Here is a 20,742-nt window from a genome sequence, read left to right on the forward strand (position 1 = left end):
TGAGCGCAGGACGAGGACAGGAGGAGTTCTTGTGTCTCAGCTTGGGTCATTCGTCAGGACTGCAGGGTTCCAGTCTGGTTTGTTTGTGTCTCCTCTGAAATTTTATGGCTTGGATTCACTGGGACTGACTTTAAGGAAAACTATTAGTAAGGACAATAAATAACCTCTCTTCAGTAGCCAATCAGAGCAGACTATCTGTCAGCAGGACGTCATGATTGGCTGACAGTCAGGAAAGATTCTTCACAGCCAGAATTATTTTCAGTAAACACAGTTTAGTTTTCAATCCTTTGAAAATTGAACAGATTTTTGACTGACTTTAGTTTTATCAGTTTGATCCTTTGGTTCAGAATATTGATTTCCTTTTTATGTCCCTAATTGTTTTATAGTAGAAGCTTATGCTGTGTTAATATTAATATGGTCCAATTTAGCCTGTTTTAGTCTGTAAAAAGTGGACTGATGGTGCAGTGAAACTGGACCTGAATGAAATCAGCCAATCAGAATCAGTGTTAGGAACCTCCTGAAGCTCATACCAGTGCCGCTTTATTAAGAACCAGCATTCTAAGATACTGAATCTGTGGGATCCAGTCATGAAACTGGACTGATTCCTCCTTGAAAGGAACCATCCTGATTGGATGTTCGTTCAGGTTGCTTCTTTCACCTGAGTTTCTCTAAAGCCTCAGCCATGAAGCGCCTGAGCAGCCTGGTGCTCAGGAAGTGGAAGGACAAGGAGAGGTGGATGGAGAGGAGAAGAAGTGAACCCTCAGCAAGAGGCGAGGAGGAGGAGGACGAGAGGAAGACAGACCCGGGACGCAGACAGACAGACAGACGTATGCTGAGGAGGAGGTCTGAGCCATGTGGACGGATGGAGAAGGATGAAAAGACTGAGGAGAGGAGGAAAAGCGACTGGAGGAAGTCTGACTCCATCACGGAGGAGGGGGACAAGATGGAGAAGGGCAGAGTGTCCTGTATAATGGTGGAGGACATTGTGCGAGGGCACGAGGACAGGAGACAGAGGGACATGGACCGGAAGACGATGAGACGGCGCTCCGAGCCTTGCGGTATTCTCTACGTCCAGCTTCTTCCTCTGTCCTGCAGGAAGAGACGGGATCTACTACAGAGACGGACGGGACGGAGTACGTCGTGCAGCGATGACGGGGACTGGCGGATGGACAGGAGTGGGGGAGACAGATGTCCAGATTACATGTCCAGGGGGATGTCTGAGCCAGTTGGTCCTCTGGAAAACAGTAAGATAAATGTGGTTATTACCATAGCAACCACCATATGACACCAACAAATCAGTCCATCTGTCCTGACTTTATACCTCAGAGTTCTCCTAAAGACAGATTGAAGGTCTTCTCTTCATGTTTTAGAAGAACAGTTCTGCTGTAAAGAACCTAACATCTGAAATATTACCACCCATGAACAGGACTCATGTCATGTGGTCTGGATTCTGGGGGAGAGGACATAGAGATGGGTTGAAGGTTAGCTCCTCATTGAGGCCCAGAACGAAGCTGGAAGTTGGTTGGTTGAAGCCCAGCCTGTCCTAACTGGTGGATCATGGTTAAGGGCTGGGGTAATGCCCCCCCCATCCTTTAACCATGATCATTGAAGCATCTGTTAACAGGTATGGTTCTAGCTCCACCAGCACAAAGCTGCGCTGATTCAACAGCTGATGTCATGATAAAAGTAGGACAGGTTGTTCTTTAATGAAAAGAGCAGCTTGTGATCGTTGTTCTTTTGTAGGCTTCTGTCAGATCCTGTTCCAGGGTAAATATCTCTGATCGTGAATTCCTGAAGCCGATGAAATGATTCGGTAGCTTCCATCATACCACTGACGGGCTGAACCGAGCCCGCAGCCTTGCTGTTAATTCATTAAAATGAAACTGCTGTCAGTGTCATGATCCTAATCAGTGCTTCAGAACGTGACATCAGCAGATGTCGGGTTCAAGCAGAACTAGTCTCCACACAGGAGCCGGTGCTGAAGGTTCAGGAACAAAGAAGGAAATGAAAAACAAACCTAATCCTGTTATCGCTGCCGGAGCCGGCTTGGTGTGCGTCACCGCTCCATCTCTTCCCACCAGCCTCAGACTGGAACCGCTGTGTTCTGGTCCAATTCTCACTGTGTGTGGCAGCTGTGTGATGAGCTCTGTGTTCTGATAATGCTGAACCTGCTATACCTGCATCATATTCAGGTTTACATGCATTTCAACAGAGCTGCAGGATGTAAATCATTGGCAGTGATTTGCTTTCAGAAACGTTTCTGACTTCGTTTTCCTGATTGGTGGTTTGAGGGTTTTGTTGCAGTTCTACAGTTCTGTGAACCTGAGGAGCCGACATTTATTTCTGGACTTTAAGGCCCTGTTAACACGACAGTTTTTAAATTGAAAACAGAAACGTTTTGTTGCATTTTCTACCACAAAGGCTGGAACTCCAGCCTGGAACTAGATCACACCATATCCAGGAGCATCATTATTCCTGATCAAAGTTTTGAACTTGGAGTAGGATCAGATGAGGAATAAAACTAGGATGAGGTCATAGATGTGGAGATTCTTCCATAGTAATCTGTTGCAGTAAGAAGAAGGTGGAGAGATTCGTTCAGTAAACTCCAAGAATTGATGCTTCAGCAACAGACTGTCCAGATCCTTTATTTGTTGGAGAAAAACAAGTTAATGAACAGCAGCACAAACATCCAACATGTGAACCTACAGAGGTGTAGAACATCACTTATTTCCATCTACAGACCCGACACAGGTTAGACAAAGGAAGGTAATTTCATAGAGAACATGAACCAGTCACAAAGACCTCAAGAATGAAGTTTGGTCAGAGTGCTGATGGAGATTAGACCCAAACTTTGTCCAAATATTGAGCAGCGCCCTCTGGTGGGGATTATTGAACCAACATCACAGAAGGTGTACTGCTGCACTTCAACAGGACCACCCGCTGCCCGTCAGAGAGCATGAAGCTTTGCTGTGAAGTCATGATAGTCAAGATAAGAAACTGGAGCTCATCCTCTCATGCCCTCCATGTTGGATTTAAAGATAGCTGCCAACAACGCACCTCCTAAACTCCTAGATTAGTCATAAAATATTGCATCTGATGAAGGCTCTCTGAGAAGACCTGTTGTCCCTGTTTGGAAATGAATCAATGGACTAATCAGTCTTTCACACCCAGTGAGGACAACAGAGAGCTGTAGCTCAGATCCAGACAGGAAGTGATGAAACAAACTACCGCAACATGAACGGAGCTCAGCCTGGAGAGAAGTTCAAAGAGCTGACGATGGTTTGAAAGATGATGATGAAGTGAAGGATAGAGGAGAGGTTTCTGGCTCCTGGTTCCATCCAGAACGATTAATGTGTCTTCTTTGCTCACATAGAGCTCCATCTGACCATTTTCAGTGTCCCCAATGTCCCCAGTGTTCCCAGTGTTTTCAGTGTTCCCAGGGTTTTCAGTGTTCCCAGTGTTTTCTCCCCAGTGTTCCCAGTGTTTTCAGTGTCCCCAGTGTTTCCAGGTTTCCAGTGTCCCCAGTGTTCCCACAGTTCTCAGTGTTCCCAGAGTTCTCAGTGTTCCCAGAGTTCTCAGTGTCCCCAGTGTTCACAGTGTTTTCAGTGTCCCCAGTGTTCCACCGTGTTTTCAGTGTCCCCTGTGTTCACAGTGTTTTCAGTGTCCCCGGTGTCCCCAGTGTTCCCAGTGTTTTCAGTGTCCCCAGTGTTCCCAGAGTTCTCAGTGTCCCCAGTGTTCCCAGGTTTCCAGTGTCCCCAGTGTTCCCAGTGTTTTCAGTATCCCCAGTGTTCCCAGGTTTTCAGTGTCCCCAGTGTTGCCAGAGTTCTCAGTGTCCCTAGTGTTCACAGTGTTTTCAGTGTCCCAAGTGTTTTCAGTGTCCCCAGTGTTCCCAGGTTTTCAGTGTCCCCAGTGTTCCCAGGTTTTCAGTGTCCCCAGTGTTCCCAGAGTTCTCAGTGTTTTCAGTGTCCCCAGTGTTCACAGTGTTTTCAGTGTCCCAAGTGTTTTCAGTGTCCCCAGTGTTCCCAGTGTTTTCAGTGTCCCCAGTGTTCCCAGGTTTTCAGTGTCCCCAGTGTTCCCAGGTTTTCAGTGTCCCCAGTGTTCCCAGAGTTCTCAGTGTTTTCAGTGTCCCAAGTGTTTTCAGTGTCCCCAGTGTTCCCAGTGTTTTCAGTGTCCCCAGTGTTCCCAGGTTTTCAGTGTCCCCAGTGTTCCCAGGTTTTCAGTGTCCCCAGTGTTCCCAGTGTTTTCAGTATCCCGAGTGTTCCCAGTGTTTTCAGTGTCCCCAGTGTTCCCAGGTTTTCAGTGTCCCCAGTGTTCCCAGGTTTTCAGTGTCCCCAGTGTTCACAGTGTTTTCAGTGTCCCAAGTGTTTTCAGTGTCCCCAGTGTTCCCAGTGTTTTCAGTGTCCCCAGTGTTCCCAGGTTTTCAGTGTCCCCAGTGTTCCCAGGTTTTCAGTGTCCCCAGTGTTCCCAGAGTTCTCAGTGTTTTCAGTGTCCCCAGTGTTCACAGTGTTTTCAGTGTCCCAAGTGTTTTCAGTGTCCCCAGTGTTCCCAGGTTTTCAGTGTCCCCAGTGTTCCCAGGTTTTCAGTGTCCCCAGTGTTCCCAGGTTTTCAGTGTCCCCAGTGTTCCCAGTGTTTTCAGTATCCCGAGTGTTCCCAGAGTTCTCAGTGTCCCCTGTGTTCACAGTGTTTTCAGTGTCCCCAATGTTCCCAGAGTTCTCAGTGTCCCCAGTGTTCACAGTGTTTTCAGTGTTCCCAGTGTTCACAGTGTTTTCAGTGACCCCAGTGTTCACAGTGTTTTCAGTATCCCCAGTGTTCCCAGTGTTTTCAGTGTCCCCAGTGTTCCCAGTGTTTTCAGTATCACCAGTGTTCCCAGTGTTTTCAGTATCACCAGTGTTCCCAGTGTTTTCAGTATCACCAGTGTTCCCAGTGTTTTCAGTGTCCCCAGTGTTCCCAGGTTTTCAGTATCACCAGTGTTCTCAGTGTTTTCAGTATCACCAGTGTTCCCAGTGTTTTCAGTGTCCCCAGTGTTCCCAGGTTTTCAGTGTCCCCAGTGTTCCCAGTGTTTTCAGTGTCCCCAGTGTTCCCAGAGTTCTCAGTGTTTTCAGTGTCCCCAGTGTTCACAGTGTTTTCAGTGTTCCCAGTGTTTTCAGTGTCCCCAGTGTTCCCAGGTTTTCAGTGTCCCCAGTGTTCCCAGGTTTTCAGTGTCCCCAGTGTTCCCAGTGTTTTCAGTATCCCGAGTGTTCCCAGAGTTCTCAGTGTCCCCTGTGTTCACAGTGTTTTCAGTGTCCCCAATGTTCCCAGAGTTCTCAGTGTCCCCAGTGTTCACAGTGTTTTCAGTATCCCCAGTGTTCCCAGTGTTTTCAGTGTCTCCAGTGTTCCCAGTGTTTTCAGTATCACCAGTGTTCCCAGTGTTTTCAGTATCACCAGTGTTCCCAGTGTTTTCAGTATCACCAGTGTTCCCAGTGTTTTCAGTGTTCCCATGTGGCTGTTCAGCATAGGGAATGTTCAGTTTGGTTTAGAGGAATTAACTCATTTAATATCATCTGAGCGCTCCTCCATCGCAGCAGCCAAGGACTGTGGGTAATGTAGTTACGGGATTATCTGCGACTGTCTGACAGTGAATAGACTGTGGGTAAACTGAGAGATGAGGGGAACCAGCAGAGTTTATTCAGGGTCCAGAGGCCCAGCTTGGGTTTTCTATCCTACTGGGGACTTTGCATTGACTCATTCATTTTTAATTCAGTTATATGGCCTAACCCTTAACCTAACCTCAACTTAATTCACAACTTAGTCCTAAACCTAACCCAGAACCCAACAACAGCATTTCCCCCATGGGGACCAGGGTTTAGTCTCCACAAGGAGCCGTGGGTCGTCACAACTCGCTGTGTTTCGGAAAATGGACATCATCATGTAACAAAAACAAAACCACACAAACTGAGTGTGTGTGTGTAGTCCTGCTCCAGCTGTTATTGTTGCTAAGCTTCAGCCTCTGAAAGCAGGTGGAAGCAGGACTGATGGAGGCACTATGGACCCTTTTTAACCTTTACTGCCTGTTTGTCACTGTAACCATGAAAACAGCTGTCCTGGAGGCTGTTAAATGTGCTGCTCTAAATTTAGCTAAATATAGAGCAGGACTCAGACACTGTAAATCCTCCATCATCACCATCAGGGTCTGCTCAGAGCTGGAGGTATTTAACAGCAGGAAGATGATCCAGGTCCAGCTGATCCAGACTCTTCCTTCACATCCTTTAATGCACCTCATTCAATGATAACATTAGATTTCACTGATTCAGTTCAAAAAGTCAAACTCGTATATAATGCAGATCCATTCCACACACAGAGACTCATATCAGGCTTTAGTTCTGTTCATTTTGATCATTTTGTTTGACAAACAATGAAAACCCAAACTCCAGTTTCTAAGAACCTTAGAATATTACATCGGATCAATGAAAAATGATTTTAACTCATAAATATTATATTGTGATCAAGTTTTGCCCTACATCAAAGTCATGGTAAAAAAGATGGCTGTTCGGTGGATTTTGTCCAAGCATATAAGTGGAAAGTTCAGTGGAAGAAAAAAAGCGTGGCAGAAAAGGTGCACTATCAAAAGGCATAAAAAAGAATCACCAAAATGAACAGAATAAGTGGAGAATGGATGAATCTGTATAATATTTGAATCTTCTTTTTTGAGTTGAATTAGTGATCAATTTTTCCCACTGCTCTAATTTATTGAGATGTGACTGTATGACACACATTGCACACAAGACCGAATCTGCTTTAACTTTTCCATCAACAGGTTTATTAATCCAGTGTGAAGCTTCCTGCAGAAACATTACTCCTGAACTTTCATTTCAGTTCCTTGTTCTCTTCCTCCTCCCTGAAGCCCACAGCCTGTCCTCCCCTCCTCTACCTCCTCCTGCTTCTCCTCCTCCTCCCTCCCATCAGAAGGACGTGAGTGATTTTCATCTGGAGACGTACCTGACAGAGCCACGACGTCCAGAGACCAGGAGGCTGCGCTCCTACTCCTCACCTCCTGACAGCGGACAGCGAGCCTCCCACCTGCCCTCCTTCTCCTTCATCGCCTCCTCCACCGGCAGCCAACTGCCTCCTCAGGCTCCGCCCCCACCTGCATCTCCTCCCATCAGGAGGCAGGTGAGTATCTCAGGTTTGAGCTTCAGGCTGTGTTGCCTCCAACTGATCTGCTGACGACAGCTTTGATCAGACATAGATCCACCAGCCTCCATAAACCAGTCCAGATATTCAGCTGCTTTAGCAAAAACCCTGAGATGTTCTGTGGAGCTCTGAAGCTTCACCAGACTGTAAGAAAAGTTTATGTGTACAGAGCCATTCATAAACAAGGCAATAACCCAAAGAACAGAAAGCTCCATCATTTTCGGAGGTTGTTTCCATCTTTTTCTGAGGTGGATTCCATAATTTTCTGAGGTTGTTTCCAGCTTCTTCTGAGGTTATTTCCATAATTTTCTGAGGTGGTTTCCATCATTTTGTGAGGTGTTTTCCAGCTTCTTCTGAGGTCGTTTCCATCATTTTCTGAGGTTGTTTCCATAATTTTCTGAGGTTGTTTCCATAATTTTCTGAGGTTGTTTCCATCTTTTTCTGAGGTTGTTTCCATCTTTTTCTGAGGTTGTTTCCATCTTTTTCTGAGGTGTTTTCCATCATTTTCTGAGGTTGTTTCCATAATTTTCTGAGATGGTTTCCAGCTTCTTCTGAGGTTATTTCCATCATTTTCTGAGGTTGTTTCCAACTTTTTCTGAGGTGGTTTCCAGCTTCTTCTGAGGTTATTTCCATAATTTTCTGAGGTGGTTTCCATCATTTTGTGAGGTGGTTTCCAGCTTCTTCTGAGGTTGTTTCCATCATTTTCTGAGGTTGTTTCCATTTTCTTCTGAGGTTGTTTCCATCTTTTTCTGGGGTGGTTTCCATCATTTTCTGAGGTTGTTTCCATCATTTTCTGAGGTTGTTTCCATCATTTTCTGAGGTTGTTTCCATTTTCTTCTGAGGTGGTTTCCATCTTTTTCTGGGGTGGTTTCCATAATTTTCTGAGGTTGTTTCCATAATTTTCTGAGGTTGTTTCCATCTTTTTCTGAGGTTGTTTCCATCTTTTTCTGAGGTTGTTTCCATCATTTTCTGAGGTTGTTTCCATCATTTTCTGAGGTTGTTTCCATCATTTTCTGAGGTTGTTTCCATTTTCTTCTGAGGTTGTTTCCATCTTTTTCTGGGGTGGTTTCCATCATTTTCGGAGGTTGTTTCCATCATTTTCTGAGGTGGTTTCCATCATTTTCTGAGGTGTTTTCCAGCTTCTTCTGAGGTTGTTTCCATCATTTTCTGAGGTTGTTTCCATTTTCTTCTGAGGTTGTTTCCATTTTCTTCTGAGGTTGTTTCCATCTTTTTCTGAGGTGGTTTCCATCATTTTCTGAGGTTGTTTCCATCATTTTGTGAGGTGTTTTCCATCATTTTGTGAGGTGTTTTCCATCATTTTGTGAGGTGTTTTCCAGCTTCTTCTGAGGTTGTTTCCATCATTTTCGGAGGTTGTTTCCATTTTCTTCTGAGGTGGTTTCCATCTTTTTCTGGGGTGGTTTCCATCATTTTCGGAGGTTGTTTCCATCATTTTCTGAGGTGGTTTCCATCATTTTCTGAGGTGTTTTCCAGCTTCTTCTGAGGTTGTTTCCATCATTTTCTGAGGTTGTTTCCATTTTCTTCTGAGGTTGTTTCCATTTTCTTCTGAGGTTGTTTCCATCTTTTTCTGAGGTGGTTTCCATCATTTTCTGAGGTTGTTTCCATCATTTTGTGAGGTGTTTTCCATCATTTTGTGAGGTGTTTTCCATCATTTTGTGAGGTGTTTTCCAGCTTCTTCTGAGGTTGTTTCCATCATTTTCGGAGGTTGTTTCCATTTTCTTCTGAGGTTGTTTCCATTTTCTTCTGAGGTTGTTTCCATTTTCTTCTGAGGTTGTTTCCATCTTTTTCTGAGGTGGTTTCCATCATTTTCTGAGGTTGTTTCCATCATTTTGTGAGGTGTTTTCCATCATTTTGTGAGGTGTTTTCCATCATTTTGTGAGGTGTTTTCCAGCTTCTTCTGAGGTGGTTTCCATCATTTTGTGAGGTGTTTTCCATCTTTTTCTGAGGTTGTTTCCATCATTTTCGGAGGTTGTTTCCATCATTTTCTGAGGTTGTTTCCATTTTCTTCTGAGGTTGTTTCCATTTTCTTCTGAGGTTGTTTCCATCTTTTTCTGAGGTTGTTTCCATCATTTTGTGAGGTGTTTTCCAGCTTCTTCTGAGGTGGTTTCCATCATTTTCTGAGGTGGTTTCCATCATTTTCTGAGGTTGTTTCCATCATTTTCTGAGGTGGTTTCCATCATTTTCTGAGGTTGTTTCCATCATTTTATGAGGTTGTTTCCAGCTTCTTCTGAGGTTGTTTCCATTTTCTTCTGAGGTTGTTTCCAGGTGGTTTCCATCATTTTCTGAGGTTGTTTCCATCATTTTCTGAGGTGGTTTCCATTATCTTCTGAGGTTGTTTCCATTTTCTTCTGAGGTTGTTTCCATCATTGTCTGAGGTTGTTTCCATCTTTTTCTGAAGTGGTTTCCATCATTTTCTGAGGTTGTTTCCATCATTTTCTGAGGTTGTTTCCATCTTTTTCTGAGGTGGTTTCCATCAATTTCTGAGGTGGTTTCCATCTTTTTCTGAAGTGGTTTCCATCATTTTCTGAGGTTGTTTCCATCATTTTCTGAGGTGGTTTCCATTTTCTGAGGTTGTTTCCATCATTTTCTGAGGTTGTTTCCATCTTTTTCTGAGGTTTTTTCCATTTTCTTCTGAGGTTGTTTCCATCATTTTCTGAGGTTGTTTCCATCTTTTTCTGAGGTGGTTTCCATCTTTTTCTGAGGTTTTTTCCATTTTCTTCTGAGGTTGTTTCCATCATTTTCTGAGGTTGTTTCCATCTTTTTCTGAGGTGGTTTCCATCTTTTTCTGAGGTTTTTTCCATTTTCTTCTGAGGTTGTTTCCATCATTTTCTGACGTGGTTTCCATCATTTTCTGAGGTGGTTTCCAGCTTCTTCTGAGGTGCTGACATGCGCTTACGCTGTCCACACTAAGGTTTGTCACATGGAATGTGCATGGAGCCAGCACCAGAGAGAAAAAATTAAAGATTTTTAACCAACTTAAATGCCTACAGGCAGATGTTTTCTTATTACAAGAGATTCATTAATCTGCCACAGCTGCAAATGATCTTAAATCACCTGAGTTTTCTTATTTGTTTTCTGCCTGCTATCATTCTAGGCAAAGGGGAGTAGCAATCTTTATTCACAAAAATTTTTACTTTACTGTATTAGACATTAGATTTATAATAACAAAAATATCTTTACATAACCAAAACGTTTAGAGATACTTTCTCACTTTATAGGTGTCTTCATTTTCATGACTATTTACATTGTAGATTCTCATCATCGCCAACAAAACTATGAATGAACACACAGGGAATTATATTTTAAACAAAACCTGTGAAATAACTCATTACTACGTCTGGATTGTTTCTTATCAGCAGCTCGTTGTTGACTGACATTTCAGACACTGAGATACACCCTATAGCTGTCAACTATCACGCTCCTGTCTCCTTAACTCTAGTAAATAAGAAAGAAAACCCACAAAGCAAAAACTGGAAGTTTAACACATCATTGCTTAAGGATGAGAAATGTATCAAATATTTTAAAGAAGAGTGAACTTCATATTTGGAGTTTAATGACTTCCCGGGGACATCAACATCTGTTCTCTGGGAGGCAGGGATAGCAGTGATGAGAGGTAAAATAATCTCACTCTCATCACATAAGAAGAAAAAAGAAAACAGATGTATTCAAGAATTTGAAGAAACCATTAAACTGTCAGAAGCTTCCCAGGAAGAGGAAATGCTGAGCAAACTAAGTAAAGCAAAACTAGAATTAAATTGAATTATGGACAGAGAAATCCAATGTCATGGAGTGACATTTTGGACTTGTTGGTTTATCTTCTAATTTTGATTCTCCTTATGGCTCTTTGTTTATTTCTTAAGTTATTGTTTCTATTTTCCCCTCTAGTTTCTCTGTTTACTTTAGTTCATAGTTATTCTTGTTCTTTATTTCCTCCTCTGATTTATTCTCTTGCTTAGTTTGTGTTTTCTGTTTCAGTCCTTTCACCCATCCTCAGCCTTTGTATTTGTTTCACCTGTTCCTTGTCACACCTGTTCCCTGTTTCTTTGATTACCTGCCTTTTGTTCCCCTCTCTGTGCTATGTGTATATTAGTTGTTCTGTTTGTTTAGTTCCTGGCTGGTTCCTTGTTTCTATGTCAATGATGTCTATGCTTCGTTTATGCTACGTTTCTATGTCTATGCTTTGTTCATGCTTCGTTTATGCTACGCTTTGGATACCTATGCTTCGTTTGGACTATGCTATGCCTTGCTATGAGTACCTGCAGGTTTGCGCAAGTTTTGATCTAGTCCTTGTTTCATCCCTGCAGTGTGTTTTGTTACCTTTTGGACTTTTATGAATAAACAAGGAAGTAACTATGATGCGGCTACCGAGCTCTTGTCTGCGCTTTGGTCCGACCCACAGTCCTTCCGCGACACCCAATTCTTAATGCAGAGACTTCAAATAGAAAACTTTGAACATGGCAATAAATCAGGTACCTTTTTAGCTAACCAGCTAAAAACTAATAAAGAAAAGACAAGTATATTTGCTGTAAAAGACTCGACAGGGAATCCGGTTTATGATCCTGAAAGAATAAACAGCACTTTCAGAGATTTCTACCAAGCTTTATACTCACCTAACCCATCTGTCTAACTTTCACCATTACTTCTTAGCCAACAGGCTACAATACATCTCAAAATGGTTTAAACACATTCCTCTCGATGAACCCTGGCTACACGTAGAACAGACATGCAATGATATTAAGATTTCAGATCTACCATTTATTAGCTCAAATATAAAACGACATGAATGCTTGAAAAGCCTCGATATCAGCACCTCTCTGACAGCTTGGTTGGAATATCTAAAAATGACAGGGTCTTCACTAATCCCATGCAGACGCACACCCATCTGGAACCACCCTGACATCCTACAAAAAAATATGATAAACTTTCCAGATTGGAGGAGTAAAGGAACTGAATACCTGGAACATTTATTTGAAGGAATTCAGTTCATCCCATTTAACAGATTAATTATACAATATGAGATGGACAAGAAAATATTTTTAGAATATCAAATGATAACATTGGGTTACAAATGCCGTCGAGTGTACTATTCAATCCAATTCAGTTTATTTATATAGCACCAATTCACAACACATGTCGTCTCAAGGTTCTTCACAACAGTCAGGTTCATACATTCTAATTAATCCTAACTATTGAACAGTTCAGTCAGATTCAGTTATTTATTCAAATTGGATAAAAAGTTTTTCTATCTAAGGAAACCCAGCAGATTGCATCCAGTCAGTGACTTGCAGCATTCACTCCTCCTGGATGAGCATGTAGAGACAGTGGACAGTCACTGGTGTTGACTTTGCAGCAATCCCTCATACTGAGCATGCATGTAGCGACAGTGGAGAGGAAAAACTCCCTTTTATCTGTACTAGAAATCCTTAATCTCAGCCCCACCAAATTACTGTCTAAAATAGATGAATCAATATCCCTTCCTGTTACGAAATGGGAGGCGGATTTATCAATCAACTTTGACCAAAAATTCTGGTCTCAGATATTTAAGAACTTTTAAAATGACTCTGAACCCCAGTTTACAATTAATACAATATAAAATCCTTCATAGAGTATACTATACAGGTCAACGGATGTTCAGGATGGGTTTCGCACCTTTTAATACACTGCTCAAAAAAATAAAGGGAACACTCAAATAACACATCCTAGATCTGAATGAATGAAATATTGTCATTGAATACTTTGTTCTGTACAAAGTTAAATGTGCTGACAACAAAATCACACAACAATTATCAATGGAAATCAAATTTATTAACCAATGCAGGCCTGGATTTGGAGTCACACACAAAATTAAAGTGTAAAAACACACTAGAGGCTGATCCAACTTTGATGTAATGTCCTTAAAACAAGTCAAAATGAGGCTCAGTATTGTGTGTGACCTCCACGTTCCTGTATGACCTCCCTACAACACCTGGACATGCTCCTGATGAGACGGTGGATGGTCTCCTGAGGGATTTCCTCCCAGACCTGGACTAAAGCATCCACCAACTCCTGGACAGTCTGTGGTGCAACGTGACGTTGGTGGATGGAGCGAGACATGATGTCCCAGATGTTCTCAATCAGATTCAGGTCTGGGGAACAGGTGGGCCAGTCCATAGCTTCAATGTCTTCATCTTGCAGGAACTGCTGACACACTCCAGCCACATGAGGTCTAGAATTGTCCTGCATTAGGAGGAACCCAGGGCCAACCGCACCAGCATATGGTCTCACAAGGGGTCTGAGGATCTCATCTCGGTACCTAATGGCAGTCAGGCTACCTCTGGTGAGCACATGGAAAGAAATGCCTCCCCACACCATTACTGACCCACTGCCAAACCAGTCATACTGAAGGATGTTGCAGGCAGCAGATCTCTGTCCACGGTGTCTCCAGACTCTGTCACGTCTGTCACATGTTCTCAGTGTGAACCTGCTTTCATCTGTGAAGACCACAGGGCACCAGTGGCAAATTTGCCAATCCTGGTGTTCTCTGGCAAATGCCAAGCGTCCTGCACGGTGTTGGGCTGTGAGCACAACCCCCATTTGTGGAAGTCGTTCCCTCATACCATCCTCATGGAGTTGGTTTCTAACCGTTTGTGCAGACACATGCACATTTGTGGCCTGCTGGAGGTCATTTTGCAGGGCTCTGGCAGTGCTCCTCCTGTTCCTCCTTGCACAAAGGCGGAGGTAGCGGTCCTGCTTCTGGGTTGTTGCCCTCCTACGGCCTCCTCCACGTCTCCTGGTGTACTGGCCTGTCTCCTGGTAGCGCCTCCAGGTTCTGGACACTACGCTGACAGACACAGCAAACCTTCTTGCCACAGCTCGCATTGATGTGCCATCCTGGATGAGCTGCACTACCTGAGCCACTTGTGTGGGTTGTAGAGTCCGTCTCATGCTACCACGAGTGTGAAAACACCACCAACATTCAAAAGTGACCAAAACATCAGCCAGAAAGCATTGGTACTGAGAAGTGGTCTGTGGTCCCCACCTGCAGAACCACTCCTTTATTGAGTGTCTTGATAATCACCAAAGATTTCCTCCTGTTGTCTTTTTCATTTGAACAACAAGATGTGAAATTGATTGTCAATCATTGTTGCTTCCTAAGTGGACAGTTTGATTTCACAGAAGTTTGATTTACTTGGAGTTATATTGTGTTGTTTAAGTCTTCCCTTTATTTTTTTCAGCAGTGTACTTGCTTACAGTTCACAGGCAATATACCCGAAGATTACATCCATGCACTATGGTTATCTACACCTGTTCAGAGGTTCTGGTGCCGGATATGTGAAGACTTTTCACAGTGTCTGAGATGTAATATTTCAGCCTTCCCCTCAGTTTGCTTGTTGGGCAACTTAGATGATGTCACCAAGAAATGAAGTTCTCATGGTTTTCACTGCCTTATGCATCGCTAAGAAAACTATCCTCCTGAATTGGAAAAATAAAAATGTTCTTAGTATTAACCAGTATAGAGACCTTTTGTTGGATTACATAAGTCTGGCGACAGCCTTTGCCTTCACATCAGATCAATGTCTCTGGGCACCATTAGGGGTCTGTAGGAGGGGATGGGGCGAAGTCAACCTGGATGTCTGATATTTTATGTGTTCTGGGAGTTGTTTGAATGTTGGGGTGGGTTTTGGTTTTCCTCTGGGGTAGGGGTGGGCCATGGCCTTGGGAGGGGTTAGGCCCTTGCCTTGTTGTCGCATCGCGCCATGTGGTGGGGCTATGATGCGGCGGGGTTGGTTGGAGTGGGGCTGTGTGTGGAGCTTGCGCTGTGAGAAAGTGTCTTCATCTGCTTTTCGGGGTGAAGCTCATCTGTGGGGGTGTGCCCCTGTTGGAAGGGGATACATGGTGTTTTGGTTCGGGTGCATGTGTTCGATATCTGTGTCTGGTTGGGGCTGGCCCTGGGGGGGTTGGACTGTTTCATCCTTGGACGACTTTGGTTGGTGGGCTAGTTTGGACCAGGTAGAACGCTCTTTTGTAAGTGGCCCCTTCTCCAGATGGGGTTGGGGGTCGTTGGCAGCTGGGGTCAGAGTGGGGGGTCAGGGTCTGTGCCGGGGTTGCTCGGGTTTGGGCAGTATCAACACTAGTCTGGGCTGGTGCTGGGGCGGTCTGACTGTCTCCACCCCTGAAGGAAGGGGACCAACTCCTGGGTCTGGGAGCTGGTTGCCCCTCTGGGTTATCGGGACCTAGGAGTATAGAGTATGTATGAGTGTGAGTGTATGACGTCCATTGTTGTGTGTCTTTACATTTTGTTTGTGTTTTTATTGTGTGAGTGTTTTTATTTGTACGCATGAGGGTGGGAATGTGTGATTGTGACTGTTTTTATGTCAGGTTGGGTGTTGGGCTGCTCCCTCTCCTGGATCAGTTTAGGCACCCCTTCAAATGTGGGGTCTATTTATTTCCCGGCACAATTACTGCCGGTGGATGATATCTCTCCCCGCTGGTGTATTGGTTCTTGGTGTCCGGGGCTGAGTGCTTTGTTGTGTGGCAGACCACTCCCGGTGGCTGCTTGCCAGGATCTGGGCCCCCTGGCTCTGTCGGGCCTGTGCTTGGGGTGTGATGTGCCCAAGCTGGGGCATACTGTGCCCCAGGGCAGCTACTGCTACATTGTAGCTCACCACTGTCAGTGTGTGAATGTGTGTATGAATGGGTGAGTGACCGACTGTAGTGTAAAGCGCTTTGGGGTCCTCAGACTTGATAAACCACTATACAGGTGCAGGCCATTTAACATTACCTGGGGTCTCGGGTGCTCTGGGTCCATGGCTAGATCTCCTCCGGTGTAGAGAGCTGCCGATGAGGCCTGTGGGGTCTTCAGTACAGCTCCCTGGGGCTTCTGCACTGTGGCTACTGGGTGGTTCCCCTAGGGCTCTCCTCTGCTCTTCTCTGGTGGGGTTGCCGTGGTCTCCTGGGGTTTCTGCACTCTGGGGGGCCTTTGGATGTCTGTGGTTCAGATCTCCCCTGTGTCTGTCTGGGGTCCAGGGGGACAGGTCTGTGGCTCGTCACACTCACTATTGCATTTTTTTTTTTATGGATAAATCTTATATACACAAGCATGCTCACACTTACACTCATAGGTGTTTAGATTCAGGTGTTAACAGATACACAGATGTTCTATATTGAGCCACAGTTACCACTAAATACTTCTTGCATTCATTAGTACAGTGTACCTTTTGTTAACATTGCTGTTGCTATATATGTTTCTGCAGGTGTAAAAGCAGTCTTCTAGGTTGTCATCTTCTGGGGTGTCATCTTGTATTCTCTTCATCCTTCTTTCTCTCTATTCTTTTCTCCTCTCCTTTTTTCCTTTTTGCCCCAGCTCTCTCTCTTTCTTGCTTCTTTTTTTCCTTTTCGTTTCTGTCTCTGTGTCTGTAACGATTTAAATAATCCCAAAGCAGTTTCTAATAAAGTTTATTTTATGAATATCAAGCAGAGCATTATAACGTTAGCCGTAATGCTCCACTTGTGAAAGGAAATCTATTGGGCTTCTTTTTGGCACTCAGACAACAATTCTAAGCACTACTCTGTCGGAAAAGACGCATTAAAAAAAGAAGCGAAATAAAATCATCTTTTGACAAGGCCGTTTATTCTGTACAGTTCTGTACGTCCCTCCATGGATGTACCTCTCCAGACCAACACTGACCCACCACCAAATCCATCATGCTGAACAGTGTTGCAGGCACCATTGCAGTGGGCACAAGGCCTAGTAGAGAGCCTTGGGTCCTCAAGCCACTCTCATGAAATCTGTTTCTAATGGTTAGGTCAGAGACCTTCACAGCAGTGGCCCTCTGGAGGTTACTTTGTTCTTACAGGATTCATCCTGTTCTTGCTTGCACAAAGAAGCTGATTCCGGTCTTGCTGATGGGTTTAGGACCTCTGATGGTCCTGTCCAGCTATCCTAAAGTAACTGCCTCTCTCCTGGAATCTTCTCCATGCTCTTGAGACTGTGCTGGGAGACACAACAAACCTTTGGGCAATGGCACGTATTGATGTGTCATCCTGGTGGAGTTGGACTGCCTGTGTAACCTCTGAAAGGGTCCAGGTATTACCTAATGCCACCAGTAGAGACACTGACCCTGGTTGGTCAAATACAAAACTAGTGAAAAGCAGCCAATCAAACGTCTATGTCCTTCACCTGCAGAATCATTCCTGTTTTTGGGATGGTCTCATTGTTGCCCTTTAGTGCAGCTGTTGTTAGTTTCATTAACACCAAACTAGCTGACACTGAATAATAACCTTATCTCCTACTAAACTGACCAGATCAATATCCCGGAAGGTCAACAGACTTGATATTATACTCTGATTTAAAAGTGTTCCTTTGATTTTTTTTTTTAGCATTGTGATATCTGGAGATCAGAACCAGATGGAACTGACAGAATAAGCAAAAATTCAGATTCTGTTTCTTTAATTAACACTAAATGTCATTATCTAATACTGTATATACTGTATAAAGTTTTTCTCAGAGCTTCACTTCAGCTGCTAACAAAGTCAATTCATACCAAGTGAGAGAATTTGTCAATGTGTGGGACAATGTGTTCTACATTATTTAAAATTATTGTTAATCTAGACCGCTGTCATATGAAAAAACAGCGATTGTGGCCAGGGCCAAGCCCCGAGCTTTCAGGATCCTAATTACGCCTCTGGTTCAGCCTGTTATATTCTGAAATAATGCTGGATTACTAGAATAGAGAAGCTGGAGTCCTGATTAGTGACTTTTACCAGTTAGTTTCTGTCAGCAGGGCTCCACAGGCCCGTTGTAGTCTAACTCAGCCAAATCACGATGTGTGCTTTTATTTTGAACCCCTTTAACCGGAAGTTATTCTGGTTAGCTTTTTTTACCGAAACGAGCCGAACATTACCGAGAGCAGGCGAAGGTTACAGCCCACCGATCCTCGGGCTCTGCGGGTTCTTCCGTCCGGACTCAGATTGAAGATGGAGCCGTAAAGGCCCGGTCCATCTCGGGAGTAAAACCCCTGCGGACTCTGCCGGAGAGCAGAAACTCAGGGCGGTTCATGGACCGAGCCTGCCCGGTAGGTGTTATCCATCGTCTGATTTCCCTTCAAAAATCAGAACATTTCCCTTAAAAGCCGTAATCATTTGCTCTTCCGAACTCCCGGACGGCGTGGCGTCATAGAGGATCCGGTTCTGTAACTATCGGCTGCTGTCTCAATACCGCAGCAGTATTGAACAGAGAAAGGTACCTGGAGACCAGATGATGCTGCAGCTGAGGACGAGCTGTCAGACAGGTTGTCTACTGGCGACAAGCAGCTGTCAGGACCAGCATGTGTAATGTTTTAATTGAGGTTCTGCACAGTCCAGTTTTCAGCACGACAAACTCATCAGGTTCCTTTGACTTTTTATTTCCTGTCAAGCAGCACAAAGCTGAGAGGGTTCCTAGAGTCCAGGCTGGAACCAACAAAGCTGAGATATAACCGCGGTGTTTGGTCCCATCCATATGTTTCTGGAGCAGTGGTCCCAGCCCAGGGCCACTGGGGATACGGTTGGTTTCAGGCCATTCCTAGTTACCTCCTTTAGATCAACAGCCCCTTAACAGGTTTCTGCAGAACTTGCCTCTGAAGAGGTTATGCAGTCATTTGAACCAGGCGTCACAATTAAAAGCTGCAGGGCCCGAAGACCTGGACTGGGGACCACGGTTCCATAGGAGCTTTTTTTAACTAGAGGCAGATTTGGGATTAAACCAGGAGAAACTGTTCTTGCATTTAGCTTCCTTTCCTACATTTTAGGTCACTTCATGATAATCGTGAAGTGAAGATGGTTTACTGAGAAGATGGCTCACTCCTGACTCTCTCTGTGCTGTGTTTTTCCGTTCAGGTGGAGGTTGCAGACGGAATGTCGGAGCAGCCGGATCCTGGTGATGCTGGTAAGACTCCGTCCTGATGATGAAGAGTTAGCCGACCTCTAATCCCTCATCTCTGTCTGTACGGCACAGGCAACACTAAGGTGGGAACACAGTCGGGTCAGCAGGTTCTGCAGCCAGGTGTAACGTTGTCATGGCAACACACAGCTTTGAAGCAGACTTAGCTGATCGGAGAGTTGAAACAAATTTTTCTGTAAGGCTATTATAATAATCTGAACACAGACGGCCATTGTTTCTATCAGTGGGACTCTGTGAGGCAGGAGGGTCAGAGGCCTTGTTAAAATCAGCTTCCAGGTGGTACAGCTCCTCAGTCAGGCTGATGATGGTAACATCTGTAACACCCACCTCTTTGCTGTAGATCTGAGGAACCACCTGCTCTGTAGGACCAGGATCCTCAGGCTTAAATCCACAAAGGTTAGGGAACCTTTTCCAAAACTATCTGATCATTTTTCAGTAGAACCACATTACGTACTGTTAGAGATCCTGGTTGTTCAGAACTGTTGGTTCCTCTTGACTGATATCAGATAAGATCCAGCTGAGCTTTACCTATGATCTCATCTAAACTAAGCCCTCTGTGATCTGCGGTTCTGTGTTCCCAGCGCCTGAGGAGTTGGAGAGAGACATCTACATGCGCTTCATGAAGTGTCACAAGTGCTACGACATCATCCCCACCAGCTCCAAACTGGTGGTGTTTGACACCACGCTGCAGGTGAGACAGGAACAGATGTTCTTCACCCAGTTCAGTTGGGTTTTGATGCTGCAGGACCTACAGTGTTCATAATGTCAGTGTGCAGAGGACAGAGCCCTGATGGATGCCAGGAGAAATTAATGGTGCGTTCAGACCGACTGCCACAGGAGCGAGAGATTTATATGTTGGCCCTATGTAGAGTAGAGGTTCAGGAGCAAAGGAAGAGATGCGAATGGCGTGATTAGCATGAAAAGAGCGAAGTGAAACACGCAATGGACGCAAAGTGAATTTTGCTGGAGTTGAAAAATTAGAACTTTCTGTCAAATCGCGTTGTCATACAAGTATGAAACGCACAGCAGTTGCTCAGGGTACATCTATGTTATGTAGGAAATTATATTTCATTCATAATTATTTCATTTTCAGATGCATATGTCAGCAAGCCTGATTTCTAGGTCACCGATCAGCCGTTATTACATGACTGTAATAGCTGTTTTTCTATTGAGCTGAGATTTATTTACTCACCGAAGACAGATGGACAGGCGTTCTGCAGCAGGGAGACAGCGTCTGTAGCTGGTGTCCCAGAGGCTGATTTGTCCCTAACGTGGAGCTGCAGGTCCTCAAACTGGGTCCTGCATAGACAGAAGTACCACTGAGAGCGACCATCATCCAGACGCAGCTCCTGGAGTAGGTGGTGGTACTCTCCGAACTGGTTCCGTCTCTGGAGAACCTGGTGAACCCAGGGACGCCGACGCCTGCGGCGTTGTTCGGCTTTCCGCTCCATGTTGAGTTGAAACCGGCAAGCAGCAGATAGAAGCTCCTCTTATTTGATGACGTCATGAAGCGAGTGGAGCGTTGTCGCCCGTTAGCCATGCAAATTGCTGGCTAAATTTCAGGCGAGCGACAACACGTGAATGAGACAAAAAATTCACTGGAATTGCGGTCGGTCTGAACGCACCATTAGATT

General features: G+C 44.6%; 1 protein-coding gene across 1 annotated transcript in view; it reads left to right on the forward strand.

Annotated features, from left to right (window-relative positions):
- Nucleotides 1-621: 621 nt before the first annotated feature.
- Nucleotides 622-20,742, forward strand: part of LOC124857837 (5'-AMP-activated protein kinase subunit gamma-2-like) — a 42,747-nt gene continuing 22,626 nt past the window's right edge. The window contains exons 1-4 of the mRNA XM_047349338.1: nucleotides 622-1,244; nucleotides 6,881-7,149; nucleotides 19,045-19,093; nucleotides 19,690-19,799. Coding sequence (XP_047205294.1) covers nucleotides 683-1,244; nucleotides 6,881-7,149; nucleotides 19,045-19,093; nucleotides 19,690-19,799 — 990 coding nt within the window. The 5' untranslated portion in view covers nucleotides 622-682. The remainder of the gene's footprint in view (nucleotides 1,245-6,880; nucleotides 7,150-19,044; nucleotides 19,094-19,689; nucleotides 19,800-20,742) is intronic.

This window comes from Girardinichthys multiradiatus, chromosome 21 (assembly GCF_021462225.1).
Source record: "Girardinichthys multiradiatus isolate DD_20200921_A chromosome 21, DD_fGirMul_XY1, whole genome shotgun sequence".
In the NCBI taxonomy this organism is placed as follows: Eukaryota; Metazoa; Chordata; class Actinopteri; order Cyprinodontiformes; family Goodeidae; genus Girardinichthys; species Girardinichthys multiradiatus.